The sequence below is a fragment of the Pseudophryne corroboree genome, chromosome 1 (genome assembly GCF_028390025.1).
Source record: "Pseudophryne corroboree isolate aPseCor3 chromosome 1, aPseCor3.hap2, whole genome shotgun sequence".
Lineage (NCBI taxonomy): Eukaryota > Metazoa > Chordata > Amphibia > Anura > Myobatrachidae > Pseudophryne > Pseudophryne corroboree.
Window position 1 is genome coordinate 500,928,719 of NC_086444.1, and position 21,401 is coordinate 500,950,119.

The 21,401-nt window shown below is 43.3% G+C and overlaps 1 protein-coding gene across 2 annotated transcripts in view; it reads left to right on the forward strand.

The window, feature by feature from the left end:
• The window catches only part of TRPM6 (transient receptor potential cation channel subfamily M member 6), a 527,875-nt gene that overhangs the window by 340,755 nt on the left and 165,719 nt on the right, over positions 1–21,401 (forward strand). For both annotated transcript variants that reach the window (XM_063913863.1, XM_063913865.1), the window contains exons 16-20: positions 8,894–9,174; positions 11,014–11,242; positions 15,209–15,364; positions 18,252–18,386; positions 19,586–19,714. In XM_063913863.1, coding sequence (XP_063769933.1) covers positions 8,894–9,174; positions 11,014–11,242; positions 15,209–15,364; positions 18,252–18,386; positions 19,586–19,714 — 930 coding nt within the window. The remainder of the gene's footprint in view (positions 1–8,893; positions 9,175–11,013; positions 11,243–15,208; positions 15,365–18,251; positions 18,387–19,585; positions 19,715–21,401) is intronic.

Genomic DNA, 21,401 nt, shown 5'->3' on the forward strand with positions numbered 1-21,401 from the left:
GTGGTAACGAGGTGGAATTCAACCCTATATATGCTTCAGAGGTTGGAGGAGCAGCAAAAGGCCATTCAAGCCTATACAATTGAGCACGATATAGGAGGTGGAATGCACCTGTCTCAAGCGCAGTGGAGAATGATTTCAACGTTGTGCAAGGTTCTGCTGCCCTTTGAACTTGCCACACGTGAAGTCAGTTCAGACACTGCCAGCCTGAGTCAGGTCATTCCCCTCATCAGGCTTTTGCAGAAGAAGCTGGAGACATTGAAGGAGGAGCTAACACAGAGCGATTCCGCTAGGCATGTGGGACTTGTGGATGGAGCCCTTCATTCGCTTAACCAGGATTCACGGGTGGTCAATCTGTTGAAATCAGAGCACTACATTTTGGCCACCGTGCTCGATCCTAGATTTAAAACCTACCTTGGATCTCTCTTTCCGGCAGACACAAGTCTGCTGGGGTTCAAAGACCTGCTGGTGAGAAAATTGTCAAGTCAAGCGGAACGCGACCTGTCAACATCTCCTCCTTCACATTCTCCCGCAACTGGGGGTGCGAGGAAAAGGCTCAGAATTCCGAGCCCACCCGCTGGCGGTGATGCAGGGCAGTCTGGAGCGACTGCTGATGCTGACATCTGGTCCGGACTGAAGGACCTGCCAACGATTACGGATACGGACGTGTCGTCTACTGGCACTGCATATGATTCTCTCCCCATTGAAAGAATGGTGGAGGATTATATGAGTGACCGCATCCAAGTAGGCACGTCAGACAGTCCGTACTTATACTGGCAGGAAAAAGAGGCAATTTGGAGGCCCTTGCACAAACTGGCTTTATTCTACCTAAGTTGCCCTCCCACAAGTGTGTACTCCGAAAGAGTGTTTAGTGCCGCCGCTCACCTTGTCAGCAATCGGCGTACGAGGTTACTTCCAGAAAATGTGGAGAAGATGATGTTCATTAAAATGAATTATAATCAATTCCTCCGTGGAGACATTGACCAGCAGCAATTGCCTCCACAAAGTACACAGGGAGCTGAGATGGTGGATTCCAGTGGGGACGAATTGATAATCTGTGAGGAGCGGGATGTACACGGTGATATATCGGAGGATGATGATGAGGTGGACATCTTGCCTCTGTAGAGCCAGTTTGTGCAAGGAGAGATTAATTGCTTCTTTTTCGGTGGGGGTCCAAACCAACCCGTCATTTCAGTCACAGTCGTGTGGCAGACCCTGTCACTGAAATGATGGGTTGGTTAAAGTGTGCATGTCCTGTTTATACAACATAAGGGTGGGTGGGAGGGCCCAAGGACAATTCCATCTAGCACCTCTTTTTTCTTTCATTTTTCTTTGCGTCATGTGCTGTTTGGGGAGTGTTTTTCGGAAGGGCCATCCTGCGTGACACTGCAGTGCCACTCCTAGATGGGCCAGGTGTTTGTGTCGGCCACTAGGGTCGCTTAGCTTACTCACACAGCTATCTCATTGCGCCTCTTTTTTTCTTTGCGTCATGTGCTGTTTGGGGAGTGTTTTTTGGAAGGGCCATCCTGCGTGACACTGCAGTGCCACTCCTAGATGGGCCAGGTGTTTGTGTCGGCCACTTGGGTCGCTTAGCTTACTCACACAGCTACCTCATTGCGCCTCTTTTTTTCTTTGCGTCATGTGCTGTTTGGGGAGTGTTTTTTGGAAGGGCCATCCTGCGTGACACTGCAGTGCCACTCCTAGATGGGCCAGGTGTTTGTGTCGGCCACTAGGGTCGCTTAGCTTACTCACACAGCTACCTCATTGCGCCTCTTTTTTTTCTTCTTTGCGTCATGTGCTGTTTGGGGAGTGTTTTTTGGAAGGGCCATCCTGCGTGACACTGCAGTGCCACTCCTAGATGGGCCAGGTGTTTGTGTCGGCCACTAGGGTCGCTTAGCTTACTCACACAGCTACCTCATTGCGCCTCTTTTTTTCTTTGCGTCATGTGCTGTTTGGGGAGTGTTTTTTGGAAGGGCCATCCTGCGTGACACTGCAGTGCCACTCCTAGATGGGCCAGGTGTTTGTGTCGGCCACTAGGGTCGCTTAGCTTAGTCATCCAGCGACCTCGGTGCAAATTTTAGGACTAAAAATAATATTGTGAGGTGTGAGGTGTTCAGAATAGACTCAAAATGAGTGGAAATTATGGTTTTTGAGGTTAATAATACTTTGGGATCAAAATGACCCCCAAATTCTATGATTTAAGCTGTTTTTTAGTGTTTTTTTGAAAAAAACACCCGAATCCAAAACACACCCGAATCCGACAAAAAAAATTCGGTGAGGTTTTGCCAAAACGCGGTCGAACCCAAAACACGGCCGCGGAACCGAACCCAAAACCAAAACACAAAACCCGAAAAATTTCAAGTGCACATCTCTACTTAGGACGTCAGAGAAAATAAGATTTTACTCACCGGAAAATCTATTTCTCGTAGTCCGTAGTGGATGCTGGGCGCCCAAGTGCGGATTGTCTGCAATACTTGTATATAGTTATTGCCTAACTAAAGGGTTATTGTTGAGCCATCTGTTGAGAGGCTCAGTTATATTTCATACTGTTAACTGGGTATAGTATCACGAGTTATACGGTGTGATTGGTGTGGCTGGTATGAGTCTTACCCGGGATTCAAAATCCTTCCTTATTGTGTCAGCTCTTCCGGGCACAGTATCCTAACTGAGGTCTGGAGGAGGGTCATAGTGGGAGGAGCCAGTGCACACCAGGTAGTCCTAAAGCTTTCTTTAGTTGTGCCCAGTCTCCTGCGGAGCCGCTATTCCCCATGGTCCTTACGGAGTCCCAGCATCCACTACGGACTACGAGAAATAGATTTACCGGTGAGTAAAATCTTATTTTCAGACAATAAGACAAGCAAATATCCTTACTATCAAATACTGCAAACTGAGGCTAGTCACTGCATCTGCTGTACATGAGAGGCACTTATTTGACTACCTAATAGTGCAATATTATGATATCTCTGCACAGGGGTGTATTTAGGGGTCCGAGCGCCCCTGGCAAAGTAAAGTACTGGTGCCCCACCCCATATTTGAAATAAGGAAGGCACGTGTGCCAAAAAGGGGCGTGGCAACTCAATAGTACCCCAATTCAAATTACAAGACAGTAGTGTGCCTTACTCACATTACACAGTACAGTAATGTACATTATTCACGTTATGCTTCACAGTAGTACCCCTTAAACACATTATGCCACACAGTAGTGCCCATATATATATATATATATATATATATATATATATGGGAAGGCGTGCACGCTCCTGGGAAAGTGGGCGTGGCCTCACAATTTTATATAATGATATCAAACTATAAATATATAATCACACCCCCTACACATGCGCACACACACAATTAGCAGCCTTACACACAATAATCACAGTAGTTCTCCTTACACATAATGTCACCAGTATAGTGTCAGATGCACATAATGTCCCCCAGTATAGTGCCAGTTACGCATATGCCCCCACAGTGCCAGATACACATATGCCCCCACCGAGCCAGGCACTCATGTGCCCCTACAGTGCCGGACACTCATATGCCCCTACAGTGCCACACACTTGTATGCCCCCACAGTGCCGCGCACTCGTATGCACCCACAGTGCCGGACACTCAAATATCCCCACAGTGCCAGATACACATATGCCCCCACAGTGTCAGATACACATATGCCCCCTCAGTGCCAGACACATATATGCCCCCATGTTGATTTTACTATTAAAGGCAGCACTTTTAGGTATATTCACTTTTAGAGGTGACAGCTATTCCCCCCCACCCCCGTGTAGTTCCTCAACAGCAGGGATGTCCATTAATGATCAAAGAATGCAGCAGCAGCAGCCACTGTAATTGGCGCCGGGGTCCAGCACCGCACCACAATACAGACAAGAAACTCTACATAAACTACACCCCCCAGCAGCCGCTGCTGCATACTGTGATCATTACTGGGCATCCCTGCTGGTGAGGAACTACACGGGGGTGGGGGTATAGCTGCTGCCTCTAAAAGTGAATCTACCTACTGCCCGCGGGTGGCACCTCTGGATGGCGCCCCCCCCCATGGCTGGCGCCCCTGGCGAGTGCTATCCTGGCCAATAGGAAGATACACCCCTGTCTCTGCATGCATAAAGAAGCAATGTCCTACTATAAAGACACCCGTTTTCTAAACTATAAGAATAAACTATAAGAATAATAAGAATAAACAACATACAAATACCATTCACCTTAAATAATAATACTGAATAAAGAAAAGGTAACTAGTGCAGAGGATCCACCAATAGACAAGCCAAGCCTGTTGAACTGATCCAGGGGATTGTGATATACCAGCCTATATAGCTCCCAAAAATTTGCAGCAGATACTGTACCGTAATTATTTAGTGTTCGGAATATGAAGATCGAATAAAGCTTATCTCAGTGTTTCAAAAGATTGAGATCATGATATCAAATGTTATTCGGTAAGGGTTCTAAGACACAGTTGTATAAGCATTTTCATTCCATACCAAAACAATAATACAAAGCATTAATACATGTAATTAACATAATTTTTAAAATTCACTATGTTTTTGCAATTTATTTATTTTTTATTTTACTAGTTTTTATTTAAATGAGTATTCTCAACCTGAGATTCTTGGCAGATGAGTGGAACACTATGTGACTAAATTGTTTAAATAAATCCATAGACTTTGAGCAATCCTGAAACTTTTATGCAAAAGTCATAAATAATGACACAATATATCTAGTTCAAGTGTACAGCTGAGAAGCAGGTTCAAGTTTTTTATTACTACAAGTAATAAAATGTAACAGGGCAAGATGAACTTGTAAATATGCTGTAATTGTAGATTCTAATCAAAATAAGCCAGCGTGACAAAGGTTCAACACTTGGCAAGATGAATCCTGAGCTTTTGCAACGTGAAATCATTTGATTCATTTTCCATTGTTTCTAAACAAAAACACAATACACAGTGATATTAGGATACTTATCTTGCACACAGAGCGCAACATTGGCATAAAGGTTTGCATGGAATAACAGGGTTTATCATAAGCATTCTGAAGTAATTTAACATACATAGGGGTATATGCAATTGCACCGGAATTCGACCGTTTTTTAATTCGACACAATTCGACAGTCAGACACCCTGCCGCCGGGACCCGAATTTGACATATTCAATAAAAAACGGATTCGACAGTCTCGCTGTCGAAAAACGGACCAATTGACGGATAGTGTGCGTCCTGGATTCGACTTTTTGGATGGCACAAAAGTGTTTAAAAAACCCAGAAAAAAATTGCGTGGGGTCCCCCCTCCCAAGCATAACCAGCCTCGGGCTCTTTGAGCCGGTCCTGGTTGTAAAAATCCGGGGGAAAAATTGACAGGGGATTCCCCGTATTTTTACAACCATTACCGGGCTCTGCGTCCGGTCCTGGTGCAAAAAATACGGGGGACAAAAAGCGTAGGGGTCCCCCGTATTTTTAACACCAGCACCGGGCTCCACTAGTCAGAGAGATAATGCCACAGCCGGGGGACACTTTTATATCGGTCCCTGCGGCCCTGGCATTAAATCACTAACTAGTCACCACTGGCCGGGGTACCCTGGAGGAGTGGGGACCCCTTAAATCAAGGGGTCCCCCCCCTCCAGCCACCCAAGGGCCAGGGGTGAAGCCCGAGGCTGTCCCCCCCATCCAAGGGCTGCGGATGGGGGGCCGATAGCCTTGTGTCAAATAAAAGAATATTGTGTTTTATAGCAGAACTACAAGTCCCAGCAAGCTTCCGCCGCAAGCTGGTACTTGAAGAACCACAAGTACCAGCATGCGGGGGGGAAACGGGCCCGCTGGTTCTACTGCAAAAAACCCCCCAAATAAAAACAGTACACGCACACCGTGAAAGTAAAACTTTATTACATACATGCACGCCGACACACACATACTTACCTATGTTCACACGCCGACTCTGTCCACTTCTCCATGTAGAATCCATGGGGTACCTGAAAATAAAATTATACTCCCAAAAATCCTGTATAGCGTCTGTCCTCTTCTCCTTGTAATCCACATACTTGGCAAAATAATAAAACGCAATAACCGGACCACGCACTGAAAGGGGTCCCATGTTTACACATGGGACCCGTTTTCCCGAATGCCGGGACCCCACGTGACTCCTGTCACAGAGGGTCCCTTCAACCAATCAGGGAGCACCACGTCGTGGCACTCTCCTGATTGGCTGTGCGCGTCTGAACTGTCAGACGGCGCATAGCACTATGCCGCTCCATTATCTTCAATGGTGGGAACTTTGCGGTCAGCGATGAGGTTACTCGCGGTCAGCGGCTGACCGCGAGTAACCTCACCGCTGATCGCAAAGTTCCCACCATTGAAGATAATGGAGCGGCATGTGCCGTCTGACAGTTCAGACGCGCACAGCCAATCAGGAGAGTGCCACGACGTGGCGCTCCCTGATTGGCTGAAGGGACCCTCTGTGACAGGAGTCACGTGGGGTCCCGGCATTCGGGGACCCCTTTCAGTGCGTGGTCCGGTTATTGCGTTTTATTATTTTGCCAAGTACGTGGATTACAAGGAGAATAGGACAGATGCTATACAGGATTTTTGTGAGTATAATTTTATTTTCAGGTACCCCATGGATTCTACATGAAGAACTGGACAGAGTCGGCGTGTGAACATAGGTAAGTATGTGTGTGTCAGCGTGCATGTATGTAATAAAGTTTTACTTTCACGGTGTGCGTGTACTGTTTTTATTTGGGTATTTTTTTTGCAGTAGAACTACAGGTACCAGCGGGCCCGTTTCCCCCCCGCATGCTGGTACTTGTGATTCACCAAGTACCAGATTGCGGGGAGGCTTGCTGGGACTTGTAGTTCTGCTACAAAAAAACAATATTCTTTTATTTGACACAAGGCTATCAGCCCCCCATCCGCAGCCCTTGGATGGGGGGGGGGGGGTCAGCCTCGGGCTTCACCCCTGGCCCGTGGGTGGCTGGAGGAGGGACCCCTTCATTTAAGCGGTCCCCACTCCTCCAGGGTACCCCGGCCAGGGGTGACTAGTTGGGGATTCAATGCCACGGCCGCAGGGACCGGTATAAAAGTGTCCCCCGGCTGTGGCATTATCTCTCCAGCTAGTGGAGCCCGGTGCTAGTGTTAAAAATACGGGGGACCCCTACGTCTTTTGTCCCCCGTATTTTTTGCACCAGGACCGGACACAGAGCCCGGTGCTGGTTGTAAAAATACGGGGGATCCCCTGTCAATTCCCCCCCCCCCTTCCCCGTATTTTTTCAACCAGGCCCGGCTCAAAGAGCCCGAGGCTGGTTATGCTTAGGAGGGGGGACCCCACGCATTTTTTTTCTTGATTTTTAACCCATTCCCACCCCGTCCCACTGAAAAACATGCTCTGATCTCTCCATATTATTTAAGTCAGTAAAAAAAATAAATATATATTCTTTTAAAAAATATATAAATAATACTTGTGGCTCCTAATAGACAAACCAAGTAGATAATCCCTTCTAATATAAATAGATATGCTATTAGCAACAAAAAAAACACAAAAAAAACATGTTTTTAATTTTTTTTTATTAGATTCCGCCACCAAAATGAGGCGGACTGAAATTGACGAAATGACTGTCGAAAAGCACTGTTGTCGAATCGTCATTCTTCAATTGAATATACTTTTGTCGAAAAGCCGCATTTTTACCATTGCAGACATGTCGAATTTGACAACTGTCGAATCTGAAACGGCCGTTTTTTGTCGAAAAGTACTGTATTACATTGTCGAATTTTTTTTTTGTGTCGAAAATGCCCCGTTTTTCGACATTTGCGGCAAATCGACCGCAATTGCATATACCCCATTGAATTTGACGACAGATAACAACTACCTGGCCCATCTAGTCTGCCCTTTTTTTACCATATTTTTATCTCAAAGCTTGTTTGATCCTAATTTCTTTGTAGGGATATCCTTATGTCTATCCCATGCAAATTTAAATTGTTCTACTGTCTTAGCCTCTACCACATCTGATGGGAGGCTATTCCACTTTTCCACTACCCTTTCTGTGAAGTAATTTTTCCTCAAATTTTTCCTAGTGTATATCAAACATGCTGCTTTTTTAGAAGATTCTTATACCAAGAAGCACTTATCACCTGTTACATAGCATTTATCTAAAGTGAGTTAGTAGCAAAAAAGATAAGTCAGTAATTCATGTGTACACATTAGGAGGTTATCCCTTTAAATATGAATATTCACAAGAAATTTAAATTATTTTTAATAAAGAGAAAAATATATGAAGTATCATTTTGTGATTGGGACGTCTGTTGTATGTGTTTACAGTTTTGTATTATTAGATCTATATGATATTTTCAGCACAACAAGTAGGACTGTTATCCTACCAGCTGCAGAAATTCTATTATTAAGGCTCTGCATTAAGGCCAGTACTCACCGGCAGATCAGGGGAGAGATGTGTGCTGAGCGGTTCGCTCAGCACACATCTCACCCCCCGCTCAGCACAGCGCAATCTGTGCTGAGCGTGCGGGGGGAGACGGGGGGGCCGCTCATTTCACCCAGCGGGTGAAGTGAGCGACCCGCTAGATTGGCCTGCATGCAGGCCAATCTAGCACCAGCGATAGCGATGCGCGGGGCTGCGCATCGCTATCGCTGTGAGGGGTGCACAGGGAGTGATCGCTGCTTAAAATCTAAGCAATCTAGTCAGATTGCTTAGATTTTAAGCAGCGATCGCTCCGTGAGTACCCCCCTTTAGACACTTCTACTTGGAAATGTGGATTGTATTAATATAAGTTTTTCACTTTCAGATCTTTCTTTGATTCAGTTAGTGTATGCTTTTAGTTTGAAATAAGTTATTTTATGTCCGTACTTCTTTAATTCAGTTCTTGGTCTCTAAATAAGATATTTTGTTAAAAGGAGAAGACTACTGATACCCAGAAATCAAAGAAGAAACCCAGAGATGAGACAAATTCCACAGAGGACAATGAGCTAGCTGGCTTTATTTATCCCTTCAATGACCTCTTGGTGTGGGCAGTGCTGTTGAAGAGACAAAAAATGGCCATGTTCTTCTGGCAGCACGGAGAAGAAGCGATGGTGAAAGCATTAATTGCCTGTAAGCTGTACCGGGCTATGGCTCATGAAGCAAAGCAGAGCGAGATAGTGGATAACACTCCAGAAGAGTTCAAGAAATACTCAACGTATGGCCCGACATATGTTCTTTATTAGCATTGCTGTACAGGACAAATCTGCACAAAAAAGATAGCAACAATGAAAGTCTGTTGTTTTATTATAGATTTTCTCTTTTAGGGCTATGTTAGTAAACCACTCTATAGAGGATATTTAATAAACAATTATCTAAAAAAAAAACAGGAAAATCTGATATTTTTGATTTCTGGAGATGGAGATAAGTTTGTTTAAAAAAAAAAAGAAATAAGTATCTTCTCCAGTGGCAGTTGCAGCACAGTCTAAAATTCAAATAGGGGAGCCATACCAACTGCCACCCCAAACGCTGCCAAACCTCGCTGGGTGGGACTCACTGGCAGTTGGTGTGGCTCCCCTATTTGAATTTTGGACTGCGCTGCAATTGTACAGTAGTTATAACATGTGGTTACCCTATTTAAAGAAATTTATTAGATAAAGGCATTTTTTCTTCTTCTTATATCCAACATATTTTAGAGATACTAAGGGGTATATTCAGTTGAGGTCGGATCCATTCCGACATGCATTTGTCGGAATGGATCCGACAAGGGCTATTCAATGCCCATCTCAATTCGACTTTAAAAAAAGTCGAATTGAGATGAGGGACCGAAGACGGGGGACAGCCGCGGGCAGTTGGGGGACAGCAGCGCTGCAGGAGGATGTGGCACAGCCGCCAGACCTCACGGCAGCGTCCACCCGGCTCCAGCGAAGCGGGACCTCACTTGCTGGAGCCAGGTGGACACATCCTCCTGCAGCGCTGTGCTGTAGCGCTGCTGTCCCCCGTCTGCCCGCGGCTCTCCCCCGTCTGCCCTTGTCTCTTCCCCCTCTCCTCCTCTCAGGTCCCTCATCTCCGTTCGACTGTTTTTTAAGTCGAACTGAGATGGTCAGAAGCACGTAAATCGGCAGCTATACCGCCAATTCAATAACTGTCGGAAGCTGCCGTCTTGTCGGAAAGACGGCAGCTTCCGACAGAAGTAAGTCGGAAGGGGTTCCGATCTATTCAATAGGGGCTGATTTTTCCCGACAAGTCGGGAGTTCCCGACTTGTCGGAAAACACGTGGATTGGTGGAATAGCCGCCGATCCACATGCTTCTGTCGGAAATGGGGCCAAATCCAACAGGTTTTGGCCCCCTTTCCGACAAACTCAATCCGACTTGAGAACAAGTCGGATTGAGGTGAGAAGACAAGTGGGTGCTGCGGGCGGCGGAGAGAGCACAGATCGGCAGCTGGCCGGAGGAGCTGGCTGCGGGAAGACATGTCTGCGGTGGTGGGGGGGAGGCGCTGCAGGGAGAGAGGTGCCTGGCTGTCCCCCGGCCAGGCACCTTTCTCCCTGCTGCGCCCCCCCCCCCCCCCCCCCCCCGCCGCCGCAGACATGCCCCACCCCGCAGCCAGCTCTTCCTGCCGGCTGCCGATTTGTGACTCCCCGCCGCCCGCAGGCACCTCTGTCCCTGCTGCCAGCACCTCCTGCCGCCGCCGATCTCTGCTCCCCTCCGTCGCCCAGCTTACCCTCACCGCCGTCCTGCTCTCGCCCGCTGCCATTTGTGCACCTGGCCGCTGCTGTCAGCGCATCTGCAGCCGCTGACAGCAGCGGCAGGACGGGTCCTTGTGTACGACCAAATCTGACAGTCGGATTTGGCCGTGTATTGAATAGGGGTTGTCGGATCTATTCCGACTCTTATTGAATATACCCCATAATATAGCAGTGTAATTGCTCTGTGTAGAATCCAAAAAACTAATCATACATGTAATAAAGATGGTAGTTTGCCCTTACATGGAAACCATACATGCTGATACATTATAATAAGGCAATTCCTTGAATTTCTATTTATTTTGCTTAGAGAATTTGGCAAGTTGGCTCTGGACCTTTTAGAAAATGCCTTCAAACTAAATGAGCAAATGGCCATGAAACTTTTGACATATCAGCTAAAGAACTGGAGCAACTCAACATGCTTAAAACTAGCGGTATCATCGACTTTGCAGCCCTTTGTGACCCACACCTGCACCCAGATGCTGCTGACAGACATATGGATGGGGTGCCTGAATATGAGGAAGAACTCTTGGCTCAAGGTGTTGTTTATCCTAATAAACCATCAGACTTGTTTAGTTGTTTGTTCTGATAAACTGTTTTCTTTACTTTTGTGTTCAGGGTAGGACTGGCCTACAGGGGTACAGGAGAATTCCCCGGTGGGAACACAAACTCCTAGAGGGCCCCCCTAAAGGTTTAGGTTCCAGGCTAAACATACAACTTATACATTGTTATTCTACTACTAGACGGTCAGTAACTTGGTTGAGCAGGATCACTAATGAACTTGGGTGCTTGGTTTCTTTCTGTGGAAACTACACCAAGATTTACCCTCCTGCCAATCACGTGGATAATTCTGACAGCTCTATCCCCTCCTTTATAAAAAGGGCTTTGTATTTTGCATGCCTTCTCTAATGGTTGACCAAGTCCCTCTGTGGTGGCTGGCCATACCCCCTTTGGTGGCTAGCCACATCCCTTAAATTTGCTCCCCTGCCACTGCATGCCCTGGTGGACCATTCATGTCCGAGTCTGACACTGTTTGTATTACAGCTGTTTAGTCTCTTGTCACCCTTCTACATGTCAGCTTTAAGTTAATCATTTTTCTAGGTAGTTATAAATATTAATATTAGAATGTGAGTAACCTTTGTACTGGTGAGAGTTTTATAACTACATGTTTTTCATCCGTCAGTTTGCTGCACAAAAATACCTTTGAATGATCACAGAGATCAGTGTCAAACGAACTTCTGCCCTCATCAGACACCAATTAAAAAAATGCCTGAGCTTAGTGTTGCATGGGCACTTTGAACGCAGGCTTCCATCTAGAAGTGCACTGCATTTTTTGAATTTTTTTCTGAAATATTACATGTAATTGCTCCTGTGTGACAAATGAGAAACATCCCCTGTTTAAGTTTTCAAGTAAGAAGGAAATTTACGTAGAATAGAGACTGAAATCCTGGTGGTTTTGATGCAGTTTACTGACGAGGTTGCATCCTGCATGTTTTCTAAGCTCAAACTTGCCACAAAACTGTAGAGAAGCCATATTTTAGAATAGAGTTGAACATCGAATGGCCATCATTGTTTTTACTGCTACAAGTATAGAATCCTCAGATTTACTTGGCAACGGTTTTAGAAAACACCTCAAACCCAACGAAAAAAATGAGGTGTCACAGTACTCTTATGATGAGGGCAATCATTATGGAATGCTCCTGCGGTCAAGTAAACATTTTTTAAACACTAATTAATAATTAACTTTGTACCTTGAATATAATGAATAATATTGCTCTCTTAATAAAACGAAAAAATAATTTTCCCACTAACGTGTAAAAACTTTTTATTGTATTTTCCACACAGTGTATAATGATTGCCCTCATTATAAGGGTATACTAATCCCTCTTATTCTGATTGGTCAGATAGATACACTGGTTTTATGGCCATTTTGATCAAAACCTTTGAAAAAAAATGCTATAAAACAGATATACATGGATGGTTACTCACAAAACCGCTGAATAGTAAATCCAGTGGTTTGGTGCTTAATACTGCCGGCGATGTGCAGGAGTTTCAAAACTACAGTAAAACCCTCTTCTTAGTAAATTTACCCCTATGACTCAAATTAATTAGCTGCAAATCCTTGAAGTCGCCTCGAGCAATATGTTTCGGTGCAAATTGCATCAATTAGTATACTGAAAACTTAGCGCATGTACAATTGCACCTCTGTGAGGTGTGAGCAAAAATCACCTAAACATAATGTATGATGCTATTAAAAGACCTCGCAACTAAGTGAATTAGCCCCTATGAATGCTAGCGCTTTCTTAGCTGGATAAGCAACACCATTTAGTGCACTCTGGTTCCACCATTCTGAGTCAGAGAGGGAGGTGCACAGTTTTTTACTGTAGCTGATTATCCTCAGTAATATGTGTTAACAGCTGTACATAAATTATATCTATGCTATAGTACTAAGGGGATCCGGTCTCTAGGTCGACAGCGTCTAGGTCGACCACTATTGGTCGACAGTAACTAGGTCATCAGGGTTTCTAGGTCGACAGGGTCTCTAGGTCAACATGTTCTAGGTCGACAGGTCAAAAGGTCGACATGAGTTTTTCACAATTTTTTTCTTTTTTTAACCTTTTCATACTCAACGATCCATGTGGACTACGATTGGAACGGTAACCTGCAAGGGGACACTGTGCACTAATTGGGCTTCCCGGTCACTCTACGCAGAAAATGACACCAAAAAAACATAAAAAACTCATGTCGATCTTTTGACCTGTCAACTTAAAGACCCTGTCGACCTAGTTACTGTCACCCAATAGTGGTCGACCTAGACACTGTCGACCTAGTTACTATCTACCTTCCATACCACACCCAGTACTAAGAGTATATTAAGGCCAGAATGTTATGGAGTGAGAGACTCTATAACTATATACAGTATATAAAAGCAGAGCTGGTCTGGGACTAAACATTGGGCCTGCACTTATTGCACACCAGCCCACCTTAGGGACAACAGCCAGCTCCTGGCGTCCTCTTCGTGGCTTCTTGGGCAGCTCCCAGTATGTGTGATGTGTTGTCATGATGCCACATTATGCCTTACATTCATCCTGTTGAGCAGAGCACTAGGAGGTAGAGCTGCTAGGCAGTGGAATTAAACTCCAAACTACATGTGCACAGACATTTAACACGAGAGCTGTCTGTAACTACATAGTGTGTACCTGTACCATAGGTATTTGTAGCCTTCACTGATTTACTCCACCATATTAAAACATGCAATAGATTAAGCAAGGTATTTGGGGCCTAATTTAGCATGGGTTGCTAATCTGAGAAATTGCAGTGGTCTGTGAGTAGAAAGGCGCCACCCTGACAGAAAGAAAAAAAAACGCACTGCAAATTTGTGAATGCATAGCAGATCACTATTCACTCACAGATGCAAACGCAAATCTTCGAACATCGAAGTGTCTTTGCCGTGTGAGCAAATGTGAGTACGTCTGAGGCTGCCACTAATCTGCGACTTAGACGGGCTGGAAGTGGTTTGCGCTGATGTGAGAGACCCTCCCCAAAAACGCCTGGGCACGCCTGCATTTTTTCTGACACACCCAGAAAATAGCACCGGCCTCCTGCAGTCAAACAGCGGCTGCATTGTGTTTACGATCTGTACGCATTTTCTGTCGCTATTACCCCACTCTCGTAATTACCCCACATGCGTGTGGAATGCTATGCATGCGCAGTTGTTCGATAATCGCTCCATTTGCGAATTCTATAATTAGCAATCAATTCTGAATTAGGCCCTTGAACACCAGACCCTGTATACCATATTCAGACACTTACTATAACTTGTGATTTGTTAGTAATAGTGTAACGCATACATGTACTTTTGTTAATAATAACTTTCATCTAAATCCCCTGTATTTATAATACACAATGATCAGCATGCCATGCATGCTCTGCGTCCTGTGTAGCAAGCCTCGTGATTGTAACTACTAGCCTGCAGCTGCACAATACATAGACCTGACAGCAGTGCATGAGGCTGTGAGTTTGAGTCCTCTACATGGCATGAGTGTTGTATATTACAGTAATATGTGTCTAGGGGTTAATCCGCAACTATGCCGTAAAAAGCTCATACATTGTGGACTATAGTATTTATTTGTAAAGCCAAGATTGTGCATGATGTAATATAAAATGTATATGTGTGAACCAGCAACTGCAAAATTGTGTGTGTCCCCTTCCCCATTACCATCCTGTCTGTATCTGAGTGTTAAATTGTGTCAATTTAAACACTGCATCCGTAATGGACATATTTGTGGCCCCATTTTCTCCTACTCAATATATGATTATTCTGATTAACCCTCCTTGACAAATATTGTGGTGGCTACTAGTGTTATAATGTTACTACTAGTTATATGACCTGCAGTTAGTACTGTAGCTTGGTGTGTAGTTTATGAAGCAAATTTCCTGCACTTTCTGAATGGCATTGTCCTACACTATCCATCTGATTTACATTTTTAAATCTTTTTCTAAAGGTTATTTTAGGAATTCTGTTGCCACCCTTTGTCTTGATGTTGGAGTTTAAGACCAAGGCAGAAATGTCTCACGTGCCTCAGTCACAGGACGTCTACCAGTTTTCTAGAATTGATGTAGACACCCCCCCTCCAAATTCAAATTTGGAACAGATAGATGTGAGTATTGCTACACTTCATAAATAGCCAAATGTAAATTTAAAAAACTAGATGCAAACTGAAAGAGTCCATATAGTCAATAAATATAATTTATAGAGCTGTTAAACAATTTATTATTATTATTATTATTATTATTATTATTATTAGCAGCACTATTATTATTGTTTAATTATATGGCACCACAAGGGTTTCACAGCGCCTAACAAAGTACATAAACAAATGAGTAAAACAAGAAAACAGTGACTTACAGTACAAGACAATGTAGGACACGTACATGGTATATAAACATTTCTACATCAGGGAACATAACACTGAAATAAGCACAGGGTGGCATAAACCGAGGGTAGGTGCCATTGTAGGGAGCATGTAGTAGAAGATAGTCTAAGTAAGAGAATAAAAACCACATGAGGGGAGAGGGCCGTGCGCATGAGAAATTACATTCTGAAGGGAAGGGTCAGACAGACGGGTGACACAGATGGGGTAAAAGTGAGCATGGAACAAAGGGTTAGGATGAGAGATAGTTGAATTTGATGAAGATGTGGGTCTTGAGAGCCTGTTTGAAATTTTGAGAGGTTGAGAGTCTAACAATGACAGGCGATGAATTCCAGAGGTAGGGAGCACCTCTGACAAAATCTTGGTGGCAGGAATCAGAGGAAGTAATCTGTTTTTCAGGAGAGGCAGCATTAATTTATGGAGCAAAGAGGGCAGACGGGGAGTGTACAGGTAGATGGAGAGATCAGTAAATGGGAGAAGAATGGGTGAGAGCTTTATAAGTGAGTGTGAGAAACTTGAATTGGATTCTGAAGGGGAAGGGGTGCCAGTCTAGGGCTTGTAAGAAAGGGGAGACAGATGTAGTACATTTGGAGAGGAAGATGAGCCTGGCAGCAGCATTGAGGATAGATTGGAGTGGAGAGAGGTGGTTGTCAGGGAGGTCAGATAGGAGGAGATTACAGTAGTCCAATCTGGAGATGACCGGTGAGTGGATGAGGGTGTTAGTAGTATCAAGTGTGAGAAATGGTCTGAGCCTAGAAATATTTTTGAGATGGAAACAGCTGGACTGTGAAAGGTACTGAATGTGTGGCGAGAGGGAGGAATCAAGGATAACTCTAAGGTACTGTATTTGGGGGCTAGAGAAGATAGTTTTGCCATTAACAGATAATAAAATTATGGGAGGTGAGGTTATACATGTTAAGTTTAAGATAGCGCTGTGACATCCAAGAAGAGATAACAGAAAGACAGTTGGACATACAAGACTAACTAGATTTGAGTGTCATCAGCATAGAAATTATATTGGAAGTCCAAAAAGCTAATGAGCTCACCTAAAGAGGAAATATAGAGAGAAAAAGGAGAGGTGCAAGAACAGAACCTTGGGGGACACCTACAGTTAGAGGAAGTGTGGGGAGGTGAAGTCACGAGAGGATAAAGAAGGAGTGTTTAAAGAGTTAGGAGGACAACCATGAGAAGGCAGTATCACACAGAGTAATGGAGTGAAGAATTTGCAAGAGGAGCGGGTGGTCCACAGTGTCAAAAGCAGTAGAGAGGTTAAGGACAATAAGCAGAGAGTAGTGGCCCTCGGATTTGGCAGCATTGAGGTCATTTGCAGACTTTTGTGAGGGCAGTATCAGTGGAGTGGAGAGAACAGAAGCCAGTACTATATTATATCTATTATAAATCCACTTATTTCATGAAACTATGCCATTATTATAGGGCAGAAAATAATGCCATTACTTGATTATATGAAATGTATATTGCAAATTACATCGCATTTTAAAAAGTGACTTTTTCAAGCAACTACTAAATTAAGAAATTCATCATTAGATGAAATCATTTGGATTCAGCAATGGGTTGTTAAGCAAATTACTGGTATTTAGTATAAATAGTTTTCTCTTGTACGAGGGGGTACCCAAAAGAAACAGGAAGGGCAGGGTGCTTGTAATAAGGGCTTCTGCCGCTAGGTGATTGTTTGCGAAACCCTTCTGAGCCAGTTTACCCGCTTACGTTGCAGGGGTAGGTAGCGTTTTACTGTAGTGTTATTAACTCTTTCGCCTATTTTTGTGATGGCTGATTAACATGAACAACGTGTTGCTGTGAAGTTTTGTTTCTTTTTGGGAAAAAGTACAGCAGAAGTGGTTGCTATGCTACAAAGTTTTTATTTGGAAGTTTTGAAAAAGTTGTGTCATGATTTGAGGAAAAAACATCCCGACTGGTGACAAACAGATGACTGGTTCTTCCATCATGACAAAGCACCTGCCCACACAGGGCTGAGTGTTAAGCAACTTTTAACTGAAAACAACATGACACCTTTGCCTCATCCACTGTTCCGATTTCGCCCTGTGCGACTTTTTATTTCCTCATATGAAAAGAGACCTTAAAGAAAAACGTTTTGCTGATATTGAAGAGGTGAAACAAATAACGTCAGTAGTACAAAAAGGCATCAACGAAGATGAGTTTAAAAAATGTTTTGAGCAGTGTAAAAATGTTTGGACAAATGTATTGATTCAAGTGGAGAGTACTTTAAGGGTGACTGAAGTATCAAAATGTCCAAATAAATAATTAATAAATAAATAAATAAATAACTCTTGTTTCTTTTGGGTACCCCCTCGTGTTATTATACAATTCATATTTGTGTTGTTCATAGATTTAATACAGATAAATTGGATGGCTTTGTTCTTGTTGCCCTGATATGTTTTTTTGTAATTGAATCCCCTTGCATGAATAAATCTGCATTGACTTTGGTTTTACAGAATAGAACTTCAATTATTCGTGAGGTTGATCACTGTAATAGATACAACAAATAATGTATAATGGGACCTTTACTTAAACATGATGTGTACCTTTTCTAAGCTATAGTCGCTCTCAGCACTATTAAAAATACACATCTTTTCAGCAAAACTTTGATGAAGAAAATGGATCAAAAGATGCAAGTAAAAGAAAGAACTTTAATGGGCAAGGAAACTTGCCAGCAACTAGGAAAGTCCGTGAGTTCTACAATGCTCCTATTGTCAAGTTTTGGTTCCACACTGTAAGTTATTCATATTTTTTATTTATTTAGTTTTTAATGATGATGGAGATAAATGTAGCATACTGTATACAATTTTCATATTTTTAGAAATAAAGATATGTTATTGATTGGAAGACAAGCTTAATTCCTTTAATGCCATTATCATTTCTGTGAAGTTACTGTAGTTATTGGCCATGTTTTCAGCTGTTCTGGAATAGGACAGGAGAGACATGAAATAGAAGTGGCTGTATGAGAGCAAAATAGGTACATTTATTGCAGCTACTTGCAAGGAAACATCTAAATATCTGTAATTAGCTAAATCTTTGGTTACCCCACTGTCATTTTCCAGAACAAATCAAAGGTATGAGATCTTTCCATAAGCGATTTATACATAACATTGAGCACCATGCTTAAACTTGCTTTAGAAACACTTAAAAATGTGCTTTATTTACCAAAATGACTCTTATTGGAATTGTAATAGCTGTACTCATAATAATGATTGTAACATAAACATGAATATCACTGCCAAGTATATTACTTTCAGATGTCTAAAGCGTAAAACTGACAGCTGCTTCATCACATTGCCTTTTATGTACTATTGTGTCCTGATGTTCCAGTTACATCATTTACATGCAGTACCATTTTCTACCAAAAAATGCTGACGTGCAGGATGTCCCATTACACTGTAAAACATGAATTGTGAAAGTCATTCCTTCATAAAACCATGTCCCTGTTTAAAATAAATAAAACAGATTGCATGTTTCCCTCCAAATAACTATTCGGTAGCGATCGTGGGATGCAAATGCAGGGGACAAGGAGTGCGGATGCCACTGCAAAAGCGGCATCCAGCACCAGGCTATTCCAGCCTGGGCAAGGCAAACTATAATTGGAAGATCTGCAGTGCGGGGTCCGACTGGCCTAAAGTGAGCCGGCCCAAAACTAGTCAGCACAGGTTGAATTGGTTGAGGCAAATGTGCCAACACAAAATGTGCCCCTCTCTATTCCTCCTCCTGAGGCAAACCAAGCCAATGCTGAAAAGCACTGCATGTCTTCCTGGTATCCGTTGGTCAGTGAATACCAGGGTAATGGTAATTTAGATACATAAAAGCCACTATTGTATTTGTTTATTTACTTGAATATTTTGATTAATTTACATGACAATAGCTAGCCGCAGTATTTCATTCATCTAGCGCACATATTGCCTGTGTGATTTTTTGCAGATGGCATACTTGGGATTCCTCATGCTTTTTACATATGTAGTGTTGGTGAAGATGGAGTCTGTCCCCAGTGTCCAAGAGTGGCTGGTTATTGCTTACATGTTTACTAACGCTATTGAGAAAGTCCGAGAGGTGAGTTTACAATAATCAAATGAGATTTAAGTGCCATTTTTTGTAAGTGGTGACCAGTTCTCCTCAATATATGTACAGCTATGAAACATACAGTATAGTACAGTACTTGCTTTACTTTGTTGTATTTTACCAAACAGCAGTGTTATAAGTTGTAGAGATCAAAATTGTGGCCGAAATGTTCTGCAAATAATTTTGTGACTGAATATTCTATTTGTTGGAGGTGATACAATCTTTGAGTTCCACATTTCTATACGATTCATTGGAGTGCCATTCTGTACTGTATTTGTAAAATCACAGTTTGCAGAATGGTAGCTGGGAAGATGACTCGCTGTTCATTCTGATCTGTGATGTAGCTGGGATAGCTATGAGAACGCTTATCTCCAAATACTGTCAGTAAAATCTGTGGAATTTGACAAATATTTAGTTTAACCATTTTTAAAATGTGATTAATCTCTTAACCACTTGCCTGGCATGGTTGTATCATTTGCAAACACGCCAGGCTGTGCATTATCTAACCTGGTCACGTACATTGCGACAAGTCAGAAACGCAGAGTGGACGGGTGCTGGAAGATAATCTTCTAGCAGCCGCCAATCACAGGTGGACTCCTTGGCCCCCCTGCAGCTGTGCACTCTCACCCAGTATCTGTCGTGTTGTCGATCACTGCTGATCGGTCAGCACAGCAGGACACCCTTCCCCCCCACCCAGCGGCTGCAGAGAGGAGCACCCACCTGGGTAATGTAAATTAACACCCCTCAGCACCCCCAGTGTGTCTGGTGAAATCAAAGTTACAGTGGTAGTGATGTTCAGATGATTAGTGTTTCGATATTTTGGTCACCGATGTTTGAAGAAAAGAAATCGATATTTACAAATGGTAAAAAATGATATATTATTTATAATAAATCGTTTTAGATAAGTTATAAATAGATGTTCTTGACCTAATTCAGTCATAAAGAAATTACAGTTTCTGAGCGTTTTTGGGGGGAAAATTGACAGTTAAATTTGAAATAAACACGTTATTGTTAAATTTACTAGATTAGTTGTTAAACAATCTAAATTATTATTGTCAAAATATTTGGGAGTTATTTTCCCATAAGAATAATAGCAGAATTTAAAGGCTTTGTCATACATACAATAAAACAAAGGGAAAGAAAGTTTCAGAACAGTAAAATGACTGTTATTAGTAAATGTAAAAATAAAGGCCCTCATTCAGAGATGACATAGATCGTTGCATCCGCAGCAAGATCTGTGTCCATCTCCTCACATACTGCTGGCCATCCAGCACAGGGCAAGGCCACCAAGCATGTGTGGCGCCACCTCACGATGCATCCACAATTGAATTGATTTAAGGTCGACACCTGCCTGCGCAGCCTGGCTGCACTGGCAGACTGTCTGCCGCCATTTTTTTTATCTGAGTGGTTGCGTATGACATCATGCAGCCACCATGAAAACGCTCGTGAAATGCCCCCGTTTCAACTGCCACGCCCCCGCAACGCCGCCCCCCCCCAAATGCCCGCCGCTGTCAATCACCTTGTCGCATGCGCAGACCATCCAAATGCAGCTGCTGCGTACAGATGCGCGGCTGCGTTTGGCTCTGAATAGCCCCCATAGTCTATATGTTTGTTTACAAGTCTTATACTTTGATTTTGGAGGGAAACAGTCTAGTCAGTTTTTATGATTCCGCAACTA